This window comes from Colobus angolensis, unplaced genomic scaffold, assembly GCF_000951035.1.
Source record: "Colobus angolensis palliatus isolate OR3802 unplaced genomic scaffold, Cang.pa_1.0 Scaffold412, whole genome shotgun sequence".
NCBI classification, from domain to species: Eukaryota; Metazoa; Chordata; class Mammalia; order Primates; family Cercopithecidae; genus Colobus; species Colobus angolensis.
The window spans coordinates 425,635-446,249 of record NW_012117511.1 but is presented as its reverse complement, the minus strand read 5'-3'; the positions used below and the strand labels follow the sequence as shown (position 1 = coordinate 446,249).

Sequence of the window (20,615 nt, the reverse complement as noted above, 5' to 3'; positions counted from 1 at the left end):
AAAAAAAAAAAAAAAAAAATGGTAGTGCTATTGCAAGGACAGAAAACCAAACACCGCATATTCTCACTCACAGGTGGGAACTGAACAATAAGAACACTTGGACACAGCGTGAAGAACATCACAAACTGGGGCCTGTCATGGGGTGGGGGGAGGGGGGAGGGATAGCGTTAGGAGGAATACCTAATGTAAAAGACAAGTTAATGAGTGCAGCACACCAACATGGCACATGTATACATATGTAACAACCTGCACGTTGTGCACTTGTACCCTAGAACTTAAAGTATAATAAAAAAAAAAAAAGGTAGTGCTACAAGTATTTCATTTGCCTCTCCAGATCCGTTCTTCATTCTTCTCCACCCTGTTCAGTGCCCCAGGAGCCTCTGTTTATATCCAAAGCCCACCTTGCCCTCTGTCTTTGGGGTGGAGTCAACCAATGGAAGACAAGAGCAGAAGACAGAAAGACAGGAAGTGAGCCTGGAGTAGTTACTCTCCCCCACTCTACCACCCACACCTCCACCCCTGCTCTCATGTAAAATCACCTCTGGTAAGTGATGCTTCTCTGCTACCAGAGCCACAGCTTCTGTCAAGTGAACCTCTATACAGCTACTATCTGCATCTTAACAGCTCCGTATTCTGCCCTTGTATGTTTAAAGGTGATAATGGCTATCTGTTGTTGCTCATCAGATACTCATACCATGTTCTCTTAACACTTCCCACTCTTTTATAAATCATTCCTTCAAAAACTCTCCCTACTTTAGCCATTTGAGTGTGTCATCTATTTTCATTAGGACGCTCACTTTTATAGCATCATTCTTTTCCTAGGCCTTCTCTGTATTTTTTTAATATATCCTTTATATTTCTTTTCCTGCACTAAACTCCAAGTTTCTTGATGGTAAGGTATATTTTATTCATTTTTTAATCTCTAAAATAATTAATTTTGCCGATAGTACCTACTATCGGCAATGATATGTTTCAAGAATAAATGGAATGTTTCAAGAATGGAAAAAAAACTTTTTAAAATCAAAAGAATACTTCATGACTCAAGACAATCATACGAAACTTAAACTTCAGTTTCCATGAAGGTTCAAAAACAGGCAAAAACAATCTATTAGCATAAAGGTCAGAACTGTGGACATCTTAGAGACAGGCTATCAAATGGGAGAGACCATAAGGAAGCCAACTAGGGTATGAAAATGTTCTACTTTTTTATCTGAGTGGTAATTACAGAGATGTATACATAGGTAAAAATGTGTTAAGCTATATACTTGTTTTGCTCACTTTACAGTATGTACCATACACCTCACTAAAAAAGAGAAGAAAAAAATCTGTATTTAGGTGCTCACGTTGAAACAATATGGCTAACATCTCATTTATCTAGAAGTCCTTTATCAAAACGAACAAAAAAAGCTCTCTGTGGAATCAAAACAGATATTACAAAGTCCATATACTGTATCCACAAGAAAGACTTCCAGGACTTTTCATCCTTACTTTTACAGTGAATTCCAATTAGCTTGGTTAACCAGTGTCCTGACCTACCATTGATAAACAGTAATTAATTGGGAAAGGGGAGGTAAAGATTGGTAACATCTAGCAACAGGAGCAAGCAAAATAACTGTTAAAGGAAGATAAAGGCTAGGCGCCGTAGCTCATGCCTGTAATCCCAGCACTTGGGGAGACCGAGGCGAGCGGATCACGAGGTCAGAAGTTTGAGATCAGCCTGGCTATCACAGTGAAACCCTGTTTCTACTAGAAATACAAAAAAATTAGGCGAGTATGGTGGCACACACCTTTAGTCCCAGCTTCTTGGGAGGCTGAGGCAGGAGAATCGCTTGAACCCGGGAGGCGGGGTTTGCAGTGAGCCGAGACCATGCCATTGTACTCCAGCCTGGGTGACAGAGTGAGACTCTTGTCTCAAAAAAAAAGATAAAAATGTAAGAAACATCACTTAGTATACGGCAAACAGACTTTACAAGCCAGTTAGACATCCATATATCATGGCACAGTAAGACAGTGTTAAAAGTGGCAACCTTGCCTGCAGGAGTGAGATACAGGTGGGCGTGGTGGAGGCAGATGGTCAGGACAGTCCCCAGGAGCAGGGAGCCTTGTGCAAGAATGGACAGCAACAGCCAAGGCTTAATATGTGGTCTCAATGTGAGACAAACAGGCTTCCAAAACAGTTCTACTGGTTGGATCGCTGGCTTTTCATCCTTTTTGACATAGTGTTGTTTATTTTTGGGTTGTCTTTTGCCAAGACCAGTGTGCTGATATCTAAACTAATAAGCTGGTTTCTGGAATGAATTCTGAAAATGACTACAAATTATTGAATAAAGAAGACAGACAGTATTGTGCTGTAGAAAAATTTCATACCTCTAAGGGACCTTCCTTTCATTGTATACTTTCTATTCATTTGGAGAATTATTAAATGGGTAGGATATCATCCATTCACAGCTAAGTTCTTAACAGTAGACCCTTTGGTTCCTGTTTAAAATTTTTTTTCAAACATCTGATGGCTTTACAGAGGCTGATGACAAAGGTGTTTGTACTTAAAAGTTTAGTGTATTCATTAAAAAATATAATAATGTCTTTCCTTCAACATTTTAAGGGTTGACGAGGGTTTAACATAATGCAAATAATATGATGAATAATAAGGTGAGGTATTTATAAATTCAAAAGTAAATTACTCAAAAGTGAAGAAAGGATTTTGGGAGAAAGAACAAAGTGTACTTAGATTGTATAGAGGCTATAACACAAAAGATATGCAAAAAATGTAGGCCCACAATATATTTCTTGGCTCTAAGCACCAATTAAATGTTGAGCTTAAGTAGGACTCTGTTACAAAAAGATGTATCATGGTCAAAGGGTTGATACTGTCTCAGAAAAAGTAGAAACTGTCCAATACTGGAAAGCTAGCATGCATGTCGTCTTACCTGGACGTCTCCCCTTTTCTTCCTTTTAAATTCTTGAGCCCCCTGAAATAGGATTGTATGCTTCAAACCTTTTTTTTTTTTTAACTCTTGCATTAATTAAGCTTTTGGCCAAAATGTATTTATTTTTATAATGTCTGAAACTTATTTAAATACTTCAGCAAAGTCAGTGTGATATTTACCCATTCAATAGCTATTTGAGCTTTTACTATTGGCCAGGTATTATTTTGGACATGGCAGTAAACAAAACAGACAAAAATTCTTATCTTCAGGGTGCTTATATTCTCCTTTCTTGTTATTTAAATGTAAATATGTGATTTAACAAGAATTTATATTCCAAGGGTGATCAGCTAGCATATAATCAGAAAGGCCACACTCCAAAAGCAGCTATTATAAGCACTTCAGAAGCTATTCCTATTAGCCCTAAAGACTAATGTAAGGCATATTAGAAATATAAGAAATAATATAAGAATAGAAATAAGGAATAGAAAGAATAATATAAGGAATATTCTAGTATTAGAATATTAGAAGGGGCCGGGCATAGTGGCTCATGCCTGCAATTCCAGCACTCTGGGAGGCCAAGGCGGGCAGATGACTTGAGCTCAGGAGTTCAAGACCAGCGTGGGCAACATGGCAAAACCTCATCTCTACAAAATACAAAAAAAAAAATTAGCCAGGAATGGCAGCATGTGCCTATAGCCCCAGCTACTCCAGAGGCTGAGGTGGGCGGATCTCTTGATCCTGGGAGGCAGAGGTTGCAATGAGACGAGATCACGCCACTGCAATCCAGCCTGGGCAACAGGGCGAGTCCCATCTCAAAAAGAAAAAAAAAAAACAATATTAGAAGCAATAATATAAGGAATATTAGAAATAGGCTCTTGTCATTGAAATTAGTGGCATTCAATATGTGTGAACTCTTCTAAATATTTTGGGGATATTCCCTTCCCTTATAAACAGGGCATAAGATCTTGTAAACTCTACATTCTCTGTCTTCCAGAATGGCTCTTAGGGTTACAGCCAAGTCTGAAATTAATTTTGGAGGATTTTAATTGCTTAATGCTGACTATAAAGCTAACAATTACACCTTCAGGGTACTGTTGCATCTGCCTAAAGAGAACCTTTTATGGAATGTGTGGGTGAACTATTTGGGGGAACACAGAACTGGGAGATCACTCAGTTTACCAAGCAGATTGTATGAACTGCTTCTGCAGTGCTTGCTAATAATTTTGTCAAATACATGTTTACTAATTTTTAAAATGACAACCCTTACTTATCAGAGAAATATATTATTTTCATCAAGATCTATTCAGGGTAAGCAAAAATAGGGATAAACATAATAGAAATAGTCACAGCAAAAATGTGTTTAAATTAAAAAGATATTACTTGTAAAAAGATAAACTTCAGTAACCTTACAAAAATGTACTTGATGAGAACACATGAACACGCAGAGGAACAACACACACTGGAGCCTACCAGAGTGGAAGGAGGCAGAGGATGAGGAAAAATAACTAATGGGTACTAGGCTTAATACCTGGGTGGTGAAATAATCTGCACAACAAACTCCCATGACACAAGTCTACCTATGCAAACCTGCAAATGTACCCCTGAACTTAAAGAAAAGTTTTTTTAAAAAAATCACATTTCCAGAGTTTGCTAAATTATGACTAGTGTTTTACTACTATCTTCTTCCTTGGTGAACTATTAAAATTAGTAAATTTATGTTAAAAATGAAGTTCTCCCTAGAAATCAAAAGTGCAATCTAAGCACTGAAAATGTTCTATCAACACTCGTTAACTGAGAACCATTCAAACATCTCGGAATTTTTAACTCTGCAAGTCATATTTGAAAAAGTAATGTCAAAATTGTTTATAACCCTACTGCACCACTATGATCTCACCTCAAATTATCATTCCATGTCCCTCCTTTTGTTTTAGAGGTAACTCCTGCACACAATGTCCTGCATTAGTTTCCATTCTCCCAACTTGCGAAACTCTTCCAAGCTTCCCCTATAAACTGAGGCACTCACCTAAAGTAAGCTTCCCCTGCTGAAGAAGATTTTTGCTGGGTTTTGTTACATCAAGAACTTATTCCTTAGGCATCCTATTCTTCAAATTACTTTCAATGATGAAATTATGAGTATTATGTATCAACTAGGAAAAAAAAGTCCTATGAAGTGATAAAGAAAACAGTATTTACTCCAATAATTCAACTCAATAAACTATTTGATACATGCCAAGCACCACGGTTACAAAAATAAATAAGATACTGTCCCTGCATTCAAAGGACATAAAATGTAGAAACAGGAAAGGCCTATCAACCCAAATATGACAGAGAGTATTAAGTGCAACAATAAATGTACAGAAATAAATGACTCAATTTTGTTGAGAGAAAGAAACAAATGAAGAAAGGCAGAATCTAGGCTGTTTTTAAATTATGCACATTCCATGCAACTATATAGACACTATAGTTACAAGAAAGGTGGCATGCAGGGCCGGGCTCAGTGGCTCATGCCTGTAATCCTAACACTTTGGGAGGCCAAGGCAGGCGGACCACGAGGTCGGGAATTCGAGACCAGCCTGGCCAACATGGCAAAACCTCTGTCTCTACTAAAAATACAAAAATTAGCTGGGAGTGGTGGCATGTGCCTGTAATCTCAGCTACTTGGGAGGGTGAGGCAGAAGAATCCTTGAACCCAGGAGGCAGTGGTTGGAGTGAGCCGAGATACTGCCATTGCACTCCAGCTTAGGCGACAAGAGCAGGACTCCATCTCAAAAAAAAAAAAAAAAAAAAAAGACACTTTAAATGGAGGCAACAAAGACTGTTGTCTAAAAAATTAAAATGTGTTGTCTAAAAGATGTCAGAATTTCAAATAGCTTTTTCTATTACCATGTTGACAGAGCCAATGCCTTTTTCTCAATCCTATGGCTTCTATGAAAAACTGTCACTAAATAGTTTTGGATTCTCTCTACCCTTCACTTATTTATCTCCTAGGAGGAGGATAGTGACTTACCTGACTGGTAAGTTTAGACTAATGAATCATGTAAGCATAATTCTACCCCTTGCTTTTTGCTCTTGGAAGGCTACCCACTAGATGGAAGCAAAAGTTCTCCAATGCTTCTCTATGGATAGGCCCTCCAGGCAAATAGGGAAAATGTTCCTGGTCCTATTCTGCTAATGACCAGGTAAGTCTGTTTAACTCAGGGGTTCGGTATTACAAAACAAAACTATCTACAGAATAAGCCATGCCTTCCAATAACAGTTTTATCAGGAATATAGATGGTGTTCTGATATCTCATCTGTCACTCTCTTCTCAAAATTTGGGCAGGGAATTTGGGTGTTATTTTTTGAAACCTCTCAAACACTACAATATTAATTGCACTGTCTTTTTTATTATTTAAAATAAAATCTTCACTTTTTATCTTACATTAAACTCCTAAGAGTAATGGCATTATATGATTCTTCTTCATAGGCATTATAGCTCCTAGCAGAATGCCCAGTAATGTTGCTGAAGAAATGAATTTTCAGATATTGAAGTTATTTCTATATGGTGCTTATTTTTACAACAAAACCAAATAAAAAATGACTTACGTAATGATAAACACTGGTATTTAGTAATGTGTATGTAGGTATGTTCCTCTAAAAACAAATTTTCCCATATATTAGTAAAAATTCCTATCCATATTTATTTTTGTCTGCTTTGAACCATCACCATCTAACTGGTAGAAGCTCTTCAGGAGACTTTTTCTGAAAAGTGGAATAAAGTGTTACACTGAAGCAGTAAAGCAAAGTGACTAATACTGACTAGAGTGAGGAAGAGGGTTGGAAGAGTCACTCTTTTACACACAGTTTCTCTTCTTTCTGTTTCCGTATCTTTTTTTTTTTTTTTTTTGAGACGGATTCTTGCTCTGTCGCCCGAGCTGGAGTGCAGTGGCCGGATCTCAGCTCACTGCAAGCTCCGCCTCCCGGGTTTACGCCATTCTCCTGCCTCAGCCTCACAAGTAGCTGGGACCACAGGCGCCCGCCACCTCGCCCGGTTAGCTTTTTGTATTTTTTAGTAGAGACGGGGTTTCACCGTGTTAGCCAGGACGGTCTCGATCTCCTGACCTCGTGATCCGCCCGTCTCGGCCTCCCAAAGTGCTGGGATTACAGGCTTGAGCCACCGCGCCCGGCCTGTTTCCGTATCTTTTATCTCCCTCTTACCATTCCTGGGGAGGTGCTGCATAGTTATCAACATGCTTAACAGACAGTGTGTGAAGGAAGAATTATGGGTAAAGACATTTGTTTCACTTCCCAGTGTACTTCCAACTCCAAAGTGACAAACTGGAACAAAAAGCTTATGGGACAGTAAATTATGATTGTAGCAGTTGATTTTTTTTTTTTTTCTGGAAGACCAAAGGTTCTTAATCTTTAACTCTGAAACTTTAAAGAAAATAAATCCAAATTACCACCCTTTTAATCACTTTTTAAATTACTCCTTGTATCTTTTCTTTGTTGTCCTAAAGATTGATCACTGGTTGAAAGAATTTCCCCTATATAATCCCTTATGGAAAGGATTTGCTTTTTTGCTTAATACCAGTTCCAAGAGAAGTACTGAGACAATAAAAAAGGATTGTCTCATAGACCTAAATTTCAATTAGTTTTACCATTAATTTAGAGAAACTTGGCATAAACTTAAATAATTCAAGGATGAGAATTTCAAATATTAATAATAATAGCCGTAACAACTAACCTGTTGAAACCTTGCCAGGTGCCAGACACTGTTTCAAGAACTTACAGGTTATTAACTTATTTAATCCTCACAACATTTCATATCACATTTATTTCACATCAACAAGATAGATACTGTTATTACCCCTAATTTATACACAGAGAAACTGGGGTACAGAGAAGTTAAATAACTTGTCCAACATTCTGTAAGTAGCAGAGATGACATTTAAACTCAAGTAGTCTAGCTTTACCACTGTGCAATAGTTGACTATCAGTGAAAATACCAAAGACAGTAGGAAATTGGGATTCATCTCTACCCACAGTTCTTTTCTTCACTCAAGGTTAACATGGAAATATTGTAAGAAATGACAATAAGTATAACTATAATAACAGATATCCATTGTGAACTCCAAAATGTAAATGATAAATACAAAACAGAAATGCTTAGTTCTTACACTCAGGGAGCTTACATCCCATTTAGAGATGTAAAAGATGTATCAACCATTCACATGTGAAAACTGGAACATACATTAATCAATAAAGTCAAGCTCTTTATCATTTCTCCCAAACCAGCTCATCTTCCAATGTTCACTGCATTAGCTAATGACGCCACTAAACTTTCAGTCACTAAGACTTTAAGCATTTTCATACCTCCTTTTTCCCTATCACCAGGGCTTTTCCACTCCCACTGTTCTCAGTCTCTCAAACGAAGGATTATAACGGGCTCCCTGCTCCCAATATTTTCATTCTCCGATCTACTTTTCCCATTGTCAAAAATCTCTCTAAACTAAATAAAGCAAATGTCTCTTCTCTTCTGAAAATCTTCCAACATCTTCCACTGAATAAATCAAAAAGTTTAGGATGGCATTCAGTATCTTCCATACATTACTCTCAACCAATCTTTCAGTCTTTTCCAGTAACATTCCCACACTAACTCTACACTCCTTACTTTACTAGCTTTCCATTCTGATTTCCACAACAAAGTCATGAACTTTACCAGATGGTTTACCAGTCTCAACGCCTGTCTCTACTTAATCAAGTCTTATATAATATGTCCTTCAAATGCCTCCTCTATAAAGACACTCCCCCGAAAAATTGATCACTCTTTTGCCTTCCACAATGAGGTGCTCTGACTGGAACACAGCAATTACACAATTGTGTCTCACAGTGAGCCAATCTGCACATCTGAGTCTACTAGATATAAACTCCCTAGAGATAGAACCATATCTTATAGATCTTTATATTCCCCCACAGCACCTAGCACACTGAGGTGCTCAAAAAAGGGGGCTAATAACCAAAAGGTTAATTAAGACAGTATAAGAAAAGTATATTAATGTGATAGGAATGAATTAAAGGTATAAATAATATACAAAAGGAATGCTTTCTACTGTAGGTGAATTTGGAAATAGTTATCAATTATATGTGTGTATATACGTGTATGTATATATGTAGACATAGACATTTATGTTATTAGGTATCTACAATTATAAATTTTATCTTCTTGGTGAATTCAGTCTTTTAGAATTACATAACGATCATCTTTTTCTCTAGGAAAGTGTTTTCCCAGGTTTTCTGATATTAATATTTTACCAGTTTTATTATAGTGTCTTGTATCCTTTTTCCATTCTTTTATTTTCAACCTTGATAAATTCTTATGTTTGCAAAGAGTATACAGTCAGAAAATCCAAGTGGACAATCTTTACATTCTTTTCACAAAAGTTTTTGCTTCTATATTTATTGTAATTCGTGGTGGTATCTAGATTTATTTCTATTATCTTTTTACATGCTTTAAGTATTTGTCCTGTTTGCTAGGTTTCCTTTTTTGACCTCCTTTTTTCTCTTATATTACTTATTTCTTCTCCTTTTTTCCCTCAATTCTTTTGTCACATCTATTTGTTTGGAAGCCATTCACACAATATCTATTCTTTCAGCAGTTGCACTAGCTGTGTGTGTGTATGTGTGTGTGTGTAGACAGCTATTGTGTACAAACAAGATTTAAAGTCAAACTCTTAGCTCTCCCCCTTGAAATATAACTTTTTAACATACTCTTCTAATTTCTTCTTTCCAATGTAAATGCTCTTGTTTTCTAGTACTTTAGTTCTAGCCTGTTCTGTCAGAAGGCATTGTTAATAATGTCTTACAATATAAGTGTTTGTTTTTACCTATATTTATCACTAGTATACCTTCTTGATCTCATTCATTTCTTCTGCCTGAGTATGTACTTTCAGTAGTAAAAACTCCCTCAATTTTTCCTTTTCTAAAATTGTTTTAGCTTGTACTTTTCCTAGGGAGATAGTTCTGCAGGGCACTGATTCCTAGTTTGACAGTTATTTTCTCTCAGCACCTGTCGGTTGATATTCCACTGTTTTATGGATTCCACTGTGGCTACTGATAAGTCACCTTTCAGTAAAACTGCCATTCATTCTTTTGGAGGTAATTTCTCTGTTCTGAGCTCTTTTAGTGGTTATCTTTTTCTTTAAGGTTCTGCAATTTTGCAATAACATATGGGTTTCTTTTAATTTATTCGCTTGAGATTCAGTGAGCTTTCTGGACAAAAACTTGGCATTTTTCATCAGTTCTATAAAATGCTATTTTACAGCCATTATCCTTTCAAATGTTTCTTCCTCTCCATTTTATTATCCCCTTTTCAAATTTCAATTAAGTCCAAGTTATACTTTACTTCTTATTCTCCAACTCTTCTGATCTATATGACTATTTTTGTGTGTGTTTTGGGATTTTGGGGGGTTTTTCTTGAGACAGAGTCTCACTCTGTCACTCAGGCAGCAGTACAGTAGTACAATCAGAGCTCACTGCAGCCTCGACCTCCCCAGCTCAGGAGATGCTCCCACATTAGCCTCCCAGGTAGCTGCGACTACAGGCATTCGCCACCATACCCAGCTAACATTTTGTATCTTGTAGAGACAGGTTTTGTCATGTTGCCGAGGCTGGTCTTGAACTTCCGGATTCAAGCCATCTACCCACCTCAGCCTTCCAAAGTGCTGGGATTACAGGCATGAACCGCCACACTTGGCCAGTGACAGTTTTTTTAATCACCTGTCCCCCAATCATTTTTCTTCAGGTTTCTATTTTATTTCTTTAATCATAATAAGTGCGTTTTTATATTTCTTATATAATCTGAAGCTTTGGTGGATGTGTTTTTGTTGTGTACTTTTCTTAGGTTCTTATTCATAGTGCCTTGTTTCCTTGCCTGATTTGTGGATTTTTGACTAAGCATTGCTCAATTTCCTTGGGATTTTATCTGTAGGAATTATTTGAGGCCTTGGAGAATCTGAATTTGCTTCTAACCATTGCCTTGGAGCATTACCAACTTGAGGCCAATTTAAATTTTTACTTGAGGTTTCTCAGTCTACATATGTAGCACTAATTTTAGGGGTCAAAAACTAAATGAAGACCCTGAAGATTTCACAAAAAAAAACTATTAGAACAAACAAATTCAGCAAAGCTGCAATATACAAAAATCACCTCATACAAATCAGATGCATACAGTTTTACACTATAAATAATTCAAAAAGGAAATTAAGAAAACAGTTCCATCTGCAACAGCACTGAAAAGAATTAAAATGTTCAGGAATAAACTTAACCATGGAGGTGAAAGACTCATACACTGAAAACTATGAAAACATTGCTGAAATAAATTAATATAAAAATAAATCAAAAGATTTCCCATTTTCATGGATGAGAAAACCTATTGTTGTTAAGATGCCAGTGCTACTCAAAGCAATCTATAGATTCAAGGCAATCCCTATCAAAATCCCAAAGATGATTATATTAAGTGAAATAAGCAAGCCACAAATAAATACTGTATGATTCCACTTATATGAGGTATCTAAAGTCATCAAATTCATTGAAACATAAAGTCGAATGGTGATTACCAGGGGACAGGGGAAGGTGATTCATTATTTAATGAGTATAGAGTGTTAGTTTTGCAAGATGGAAAAGATAGGCAGATCTGTTTCACAATAATGTAAATATACTTAACACTACTGAACTGCACACTTAAAAATAAAGCACAGAGTAAATTTTACAGTTTTTACTACAATAAAAAATAAACCCCAATGATGTTTTTTGCAGAAACAGAAACATTCATCTTAAAATTCATATGGAATCTCAAAGGACACTCAAACAGCCAAAATAATCTTGAAAAAGAACAAAGTTTGAGGTCTCAAACTTCATGATTTCAAAACTTACTACAAAGATACAATAATCAAAACAGTGTAGTACTGACATAAACACAGACGTATAGACCTATGACACAGAACAGACAGCCTAGAAATAAATCCTCACGTGTACTGTCAAATAATTTTCAACAAAGAAGTCAACACTTTGTTGAAAGGTTATTAAAAGAACATTTTTTTTCAACAAATGGTCTTAGAAAAACTGAATATCTACAGGCAAAAGAATAAAGTTGCACCATTACCTTACACTGTATACAAAAACAAATAAAAATGAATCAAAGACCTAAACATTAGAACTACAACTTTTAAAAAACTAGCCGGGCGACGTGGCGGGCGCCTGTAGTCCCAGCTACCCGGGAGGCTGAGGCAGGAGAATGGCGTGAACCCGGGAGGCGGGGCTTGCAGTGAGTTGAGATCCGACCATTGCACTCCAGCCTGGGCGGCAGAGCGAGACTCCGTCTCAAAAAAAAAGAACTACAACTTTTATAAAACTCCTCAAAGAAAACACAGAAGGAGAGCTTCATTACATTGAATTTGCAGTGATTTCTTTGATATGACACCAAAATCATAGGCAACAAAAGAAAAAGTAGATAAACTTCATCAAAATTGAAAACTTCTGCACATCAATGGACACTAACAATAATGGATATTAAGCCTTATTAGAAAGCCATTATAACTAAGACAGTGTGGTATTAACACAGGATGCATAAACTAAGAAATCAAATATAATAGAGCCCAGATACAGTCATATATATATTGAAATTTGATACAGGACAGAGGCAGTCCTGATGAATGGAGAAAAAACAAACTTTCCAATACATTGTGTTGGCATGACTGAATATCCATATATATATATAATGAGATTGAATCTCTACATCACAACACACATATAAATCTAAAAATTAGAAAAATGCAAACTACAATCACAAAGAAATACCATTTCATACCCACTAGACCAGCCAAACTTAAAAGTCAGTAAATAGGAAGCACTGGTTGATAAGAATGTGGATCCAGGGGCATTCTACTCAATGCCAGCAAAAATACAAATGCATCAATTTATATTCAGCATCTATTTTGAAAAACAATTCAATTTTACATAGCTTTAGTTTTCTGTTTCTACTTGCATTGGTTGAATTGTATCACCCCAAAAAAAAACATGTTGAGTCCTAATCCTCAGTACCTCAGAATGTAATCTTATTAGGAAGTAAGGTCTCTATGGGGCAAATCAGGGTGGACCCCAATCCAATATGACCTGGATCCTTAGAAAATTAGAAAATTTGGAAACAAAGACAGACAGGTACAGGGAAAGACTATGTGAACATACAGGGAGAATGCCACGTGAAGATGAACAAAGAGATCAGGGTGATGCATCTACAAGTCAAAGATCGCCAGTAAACCACCAGAAGCTAGGAGAAAGACATGGAACAGATTCTCCCTCACAGCCTTCAAAAAGAACCAGCCCTGGAGATATCTTGGACTTCCGGCCTCCAGAACTGTGAGACAATTCGTCTCTGCTATTCAAGTCACCTAGTTTGTCGAACCTTGTCATGGCAGCCCTAGCAAACTAATATGCTCCTGTAACAAATTACTGCAAATTCAAAGGCATAAAATAACACAAATGTATCTTATAGTTCTGCAGGTCAGAAGTCTGATACAGGTCTCACTAAGCTAAATCAAGATGATAGTGGGGCTTCAAAACTTTCTGGGAGCTCGAGGGAGAAAATCTACTTCCTTACCTTTTTCATCTTCTTAGAGGCTGCCTGCTTTTCTTGGCTCAGGGTCCCCTTCTTCCATCACCAAAGTTAGCAAAGACGGGTTGAGTGAGTTCCTTTCACACTGTATTACTCCAACACTGCTTCCACTGTCAAATCTTCTCTGATCTCTTCTGCCTCTCTCTTCTACTTTTTAAGGACCCTCATGATTACACTGCACCCACTCAGATAATCCTGGATAATCTCTTCATCTCAAAATCCTTAATCCCATCTCCAAAGTCCATTTTGCCACGTAAGGTAACATATTCTCAAATGTGGACATCTTTGGCCAAGATGGGCAGATCGATAGAGCCCAGGAGTTTGAGACATGCCTGGGCAACACAGCGAAACCCTTTCTCTACCAAAAAAAAAAGATACAAAAATTAGCTGGGCATGGTGTCACGCACTGCGGTCCCACCTACTCAGGAGGCTGAAGTGGGAGGACTACCTGAGCCTGCAAGGCAGAGTTTGCAGTGAGGCAAGATCACACATCACTGCACCCTAGCCTGGGCAACAGAGTGAGATGCTCTCAAAAAAAAAATACATATTGCTGAATGCAAGTTGTATGAAATTTAAGGAAGAGGTGGCCAAACAACGTACTGTGGCAGATGGAGGAGGAGAAATCTGTAAAGTTATCTGCCAGGTAAATCAATGACAGAAGGAAAGATCTTGGTTGTAAAATAAAATAAATAAATAAATAAATAAAAAACAGTGGGAGATACACTCTTCTGCCCCAAGTTCTAAGAACAGGCTTATAACAACAACCTAAATAAGCGCAGATCAGCTTGTAAATAACAACGTGAACAACAACTCAATGTTATAAACTGTCAGGAACCACCCACAGACAGAACCCAGTTCTCCCAAAGTGTTGTTTACAGTTAAAAGTTTTTCAGTTTCTTTTGTTTAAATTGAAAGCCTTTAAGCGAAAAGCAGGCAACAGCCAGTTCACTTCCATTCTTCCTACTCTCCTTTTGACCCTCCCCTCTGTCTTCAACATATAAAATAAATGTTATGTAAGTACATGAGTTTGAGACCAGCTGCATCCTTACAAATTACTCTGAAATAACTGTATCAGAAGTTTGTCATCAAGGTCATTATAAACTATGCGATTTTCATGAGTCCCTCTTAACTGACTCTCTCTAGCTTCTCGCCTACCTCCTTTAACCTCCTTTAACCAGAGACACTGCCATTTTTCATATAATTAGAGATACCTGGCAAAATTAAGTACAGCCTTGGAAAGCTATGATGGGAAGTATATATTCTCCTTGTGGAAAGTAAAAGTGGATTAGGAGTAAAGACCTAGGTTCTAGTCTCTGTTTTCCAAATATCTCACAGAATAACCCTGAGCCGGTATTTTTCTCTCTCTAGAGTTCAATTTATTTTCCTTGTACAACATATAATGAGCAGATTACAATTAGATAAACTCTGAACCTGTCCTATATTTTATATGTCTATACAAACATTTATACTGAAATAGGCTTTTTCGGCAAGTATAAATTCTTGCTTTGGATGAGGTGCAGAAGGCAGAAGAGTGTGCTAGGGAAATAAGCTGACTTGGTAATTGAAAGGGAAAAGAGAAAGAATGAGAGAAGGGCCTGCCACTGAGGAGCATAGTCTGACAACAATGAAAAACAAACTTTATGGTTTTACTTATGCTTATCTTCTACTAAGTGTATAAAAACAAATTATGGAGATGTGACTATCTAATGCACTATAATGAAAATACCCATCAGCACTGCTTCACATGGTTTGTCAACTCTTATTTTTAAATATGGCCCATTCTGCTATAATGGAGTTTTGTTCTCAACTTATATATAAATTTGAGTATCAGTGTACTGTCTAAAGTCTTCCTGATCTTATTTGTTCCTTAAAGGAGATTTCAACAAGTGGAGATGGTAGAATCAAAAGAGAAAAATCCACAACAATGTCAATAACAAGAAGCAGCACAGCTAGAATGTATGTGGGGAGTGAGTGTCCCATTAATAATAAAATGCTTTTTTAAAAAATAAAACAAAAGATGGCAAAGAGCAGATTATGAAGGACTTTGCCAGCAAGGGTCAAGGGCATGAACAGTACCCTGTGGACAATGAAAAACCATAAGAGATTTTTAAAACAGAGCGGGTGACTCTATCAAATCTGTGTTTTTGAAAAATAACCCTCACGGCAGAGTACATACTATATTTACAAAATAAAGTATACAATTATTATGTAGGCTGATATTTTACCACAAAATAGTAACATGAAATTGGAATAAAACGCTCATTCATTGAAGCCATAAAATAAATTTCACAAATACTACAGTATTCTTAAAGAAATTAACAGGGGATTATGCCTTGCAAATTTCTTAGGTGAGTAAATAATCACACTTTTAAAAAACTCTCTTTCTTAAGTTCTCACACTACACATATATACCTTTTTCAAATAAAATTAACACTTTAAGTAATATTTATGGGCATTAGGGCCACGGAATTTTTAAGTATTTACCTAACCATTTAGCAAGCACTTAGCATTAAAGGTATAGAAAAATATCTCACACACTAACTTATGCCTTTGAAAACCTTGTATTTACCTACTCAAACACAAAGTGATCTCATTGAAAAGCTGAAAACTGCACTGTAGAATATGCAATTAAAATGGCATAGAAATGTAGCTTGTTCAATTCTGCTCAAAGCTTCTATGCAGACGACTAATTTTTTTTAACTTCCTATTAGTTTCTGCTGATTCTTGGCAGATAAGACTACAAACTCAGTGCTTCTTTCCATTAACCCACCAAAGCAGAACACCATCAACAGTAACTAGATTTGGGTTTCAAATCTCTAAATGCTTTGCCAAAAAAAAAAACCCTTAGTTAAGAACTGAACTGACACATATAGCATTTAAATCAAATATTATAAATCTAATTATAAAATCAAATGTTTTACAAACATGCAATTATTTTTCAACACAGTAATATAACATCCCAAAAGTTAAAAATTCCTTTAACTCTATTATTCTACAATTAAAAACATTTCTATTAACAGACGTTTAAGTGACTTTCAAAGAGGTTAATAAAAATGTTAAAATTCTTAAGGAAATGAAAATGTGATAATTTTATTACCATCCTAAAAATGAACCCCCATATACTTTTTTAAAGTTCTATCCAAAACATACAGGATATTTGCTCATCTTTTCCAATTACTATACTTGGAAAGCATAGGTTAGTAAGGTCAACATTCAACATTTAAGTAAAACTGCAAGAATTACTGGTTTGTGACATTTTATTTATAGTTTTATTTCTACCTTACCAAAGTGTAAACTAAAAGAATTTAATTTTAGAAATGGAAGGTATTATATAATTTAATTTTAGAATTAGAAGGTATTACAGAATTCATCTACTAGAATCCCTCAATTTGACAGGATACTAAGATTCAGAAAGGTTCACTGACTTTTCCAAAATTAAACAGTTAAGCCAAAACTCCTCAATCCTCTGCCTATGAATCCAGGACATTTTCCCCTATTACAGGTCCTATCTAAAATCTTTTCATCTTCCTTTACTTTCTGAAACAAGAAAGTGTTTTTACCACTGTCATATACAACACTTTGAAAATCAGAAAAATCTCCTGATCTTTTACTTCCATAAAAGTACTGATTTCCTCTCAAAATATTTAACATAATATATATGCAAACAAAAAGCACAAATTCACTGTTAGACTTCAGGAACAAGCAAAAATAAAAATTCTTGTTATGACAGTATCTGCTAAGTTAAAAATACCCTTTTCTAGCAATGTCAAAATAGAATTATTTTGTAGACACTGAATATTAGGTAGGCATGTATAAACGCTGAACTATTCACATATACTTAAAGTGTGCAAAAATGTTCCTATTAAAAGTAGAATGTGAATAAGGATTTTCTACACTAAGAAAATACACCCTTTTTAGAAGCACAAATTGTATTTTCCTCTAATATAAACAATAATTGAAGCTACCTGGTACTTAACACTGCACCTAAAGGTTGGAAAAGGTTGCTGTGATGGAAAGAGCACCACACAAGGATTAAGAAATCTAGAAATTTTCCACTTACAAAAGGACAGACAGAATTACCACCAACAACAAATTACAATTAAAATATGTTAAACTGTAACTGTTAAGTTCAGGAAAATTGCCCACAAAAGTGATGAAACTGCTAAAACAATTTTCCAGTGTTAAAAAATGCAATGTGTTCACATTTGGTCAAAATTCAAATATTAATTCCATTCTATGAAAATAGTTGACACTACTTTGTTCCATAATAAATCCTCTCAAAACAATTTTTCTTCCAACACACATTTTCCTAAAGTACTGTCTATTACCACTGGTAGTAAACTGAGAAAACGAAAGGTATAACAAAACTTGTTCAAGAGGTTGACCACAGAAGTGGCCTCTGAAGCCAATTCAAGAAGCAAAGTATTGTGTCATTGGAACACTACAGATCAGTGTTCAACATGTCATAAAATCAATGTAGTAGCTTAGAAAATATTTCGAAGAGAAGACAGACAAGAAGTGAAGGAAGAGAACAGAAAAGAAGAGAGAAGAATGCATCAAATGCATTAAGGACAAGAAACTTTTGTCTCCAACATATTGGCTCCCAGTGTAAAGCATATCACTAATCCAAAACTTCTGAAAACCTATGGTTACGCTCTTACTCTCCTACTGAAAACCACTATACTTACCAGTTAGTTGTGCAGAACACAGCATTGAAAACTGAAAAATCTAATCAAATCCCGGAACTACCACTTACTAGACATGTGAAGTTGCATTACCTCTATAAGCCTAGATTTCTCATCTCTAGAGGTTAATGGCACCAGCCAAACACCGTTCTTGTGAGGATTTGAGACAGTATGTGTAAAATGTTTTGTACTTCATAAATCCTCAATAATAGTAGCTATACTTATTGAGTTTCTTGTTGATGTAGAACAGGTAGGTTTTCCAATACTATATACAGATGTAATCTCATTTGCTGATGATTTCAATCCCTTTAAAAAAACAAAACTATGTAAACCTATGGGGAAAAAATAGGTTTTTTTCTATTGGCATCTTTCCAGGAATTACCAAGTTTAAAGTTTAAACTGTTAAAACATTCTCCTAATTATGCAACAAATACAAAGAACACTGAATTAGTCCGTAAAAAATTATATTCACCTATACTGCTGTCTTTTCATTTAAATTACTCTCATTTGCAAAGCTCATCACTGTTCTTCTAACGATAAAATCTCAGATTTTTCCTCATGATTTTCAATAACGAAACCACACTGATTAAAACTCACAGATGTATCCTCTCATTCTAAAGGCTGTATGTTATCTTTGGGCAGGCATCATTATAACAGCAAACAGATAAATGGCGGCAAAAAGACACACAGCAGAGTATGCCAAAAGCAGGAGTAGTCAATCTATTCAACCACAAATGATTCACCTCATTCTTCTGCGAACTCATCTATTGCATATACAATCCTTAAAAAGTGTCATGTGATTAGCGGGCTATTTGATTTCTATTCAATGACAAAAGGTACTTGCTTCTGCATTTTTAAAAGGCTTCCTGTATTTTAAGAATCTTTTCCAGAATAAAACATTGTTTCCTCCCCCTCCCCCCCACACCCTTTTTCCACTCTGAAAGTTAACATGCTTTCAAAAAAGCGAACTCAACTCGGAAACTGCAGCGGTAAACCCGAACCCTCTCACATCCCAGACCTCGCTTTCCAGCCAACATACCTGTTCTCTCGAAATACAAGGCAACGAAGGTCTCCTGAAAATTTTGTAACTGCCATAGTAACTGGCTGCAGTTTCTCCTAGCGACACGCAGCTGGACCTCCTCCGGGGTCGGATCACAGGCACTTTTTCTTCGGCTGCACTGGACAGCCGAGGATGAAGAGGCGCTTCCCTGATTTGAAAGAAGTGATCCAACGCCAGGGCCAGCAGGCAGCCAGCGCCCCCCACCAGGCCGGAGAGCAGCGGCCTGAGGGCGGAGGGCAGCGACCCGAGGCTAGTGAAGGAGACCCACCAGACGAAGCTGGCCAGGAGCAGCACCAGGATGCAGTGCCGGAGCCGCAGAGGGTGCGCGAGCGTCAGCAGCAGCCCCACGCAGCTCAGCACCAGCAGCAACCTGCCCGCCGCCGCCTCCGGGGGCGTGTGCGTGGCCGGGGACCCTGCGCCGCCATCCCCCCAAGGCCAGGACCACCACTGCCACACCAAGAAGTCCCCCAGGTAACAGCAGGCGGGCAGCGCCAGCAGCCACCAGGAGCAGCCGCTCCGACCCGGGCCGGGTCCCCGCTTGGTCCGGGTGAGGAAGCAGGTGAGGAAGAAGAAGGCACAGGCGATGCTAAAGAGGGGGCTGAGGCTGTGCGAACACACGCTCAGCAGCGTCCGCAGCCAGGCGGCCCCGGCAGCCCAGCTCTCGGGTTCCGCGCCCAGCAGCAGGGCGAGGACAAAGGCAGCCAAGGCGCCCAGCAAGAGGCGCGCCCGGCAGAAGGGGGAGCCGCGCCGCGGCTGCTGGGGGGAGGCCGGCGGCGGCCGCAGCTCCACGTTGCAGAGGCGGCAGAGGTGGAAAAAGAAGCCGCGCGGAGGGTCCTGCCGCAAGGGGCTCACGCAACTCTTCACGTAGCCGTTCCTCAGACTCTCGGGGGGCGAGCCGGCCCCATCCGGGTGCTGCAAGGACCGCATGGCTTTGGCGTCTCGCTCGTCCCTCCTCATGGTTGAGGCCAGGGGTGGCCACGGGACTCAGCACACCCCGCTCCTACCGTAGCGGCCGCTCGCGTTCCCAGACCCCAGCCCCTGCGTTCGGGGCGTCCCCCGACTCACAACCCGTCAGGGCTGCGCCCGCCGCCACGGCCCTGAGTCCCCACCGCGCGGACTGAGGAGCGGCGGAGTCCGGGACATGCTGGCTGAGGAGAGGGGCAGAAGGGGCTTCTCTCCAGGACCAGTTTGGCTGCCGCCTCCTTTTCCCTTGGGCACCTCTCGGGACTGGAGACTCGGTGTCGCCTCCCAGCTCCGCTGGCTGCAACAGTTACCTCACGGCCCCAGCCTGG

At 38.2% G+C, this 20,615-nt stretch overlaps 1 protein-coding gene across 2 annotated transcripts in view; it reads right to left on the bottom strand.

Moving 5' to 3' along the window:
* Positions 1 to 20,615, bottom strand: part of PDE3B (phosphodiesterase 3B, cGMP-inhibited) — a 225,642-nt gene extending 205,027 nt beyond the window's left edge. The window contains exon 1 of one of the 2 annotated variants that reach the window (XM_011956257.1): positions 19,303 to 20,615. In XM_011956257.1, the coding sequence (XP_011811647.1) occupies positions 19,303 to 20,280 (978 nt within the window). In that variant the 5' untranslated portion in view covers positions 20,281 to 20,615. The remainder of the gene's footprint in view (positions 1 to 19,302) is intronic. The other variant, XM_011956258.1, reaches the window with a different exon arrangement.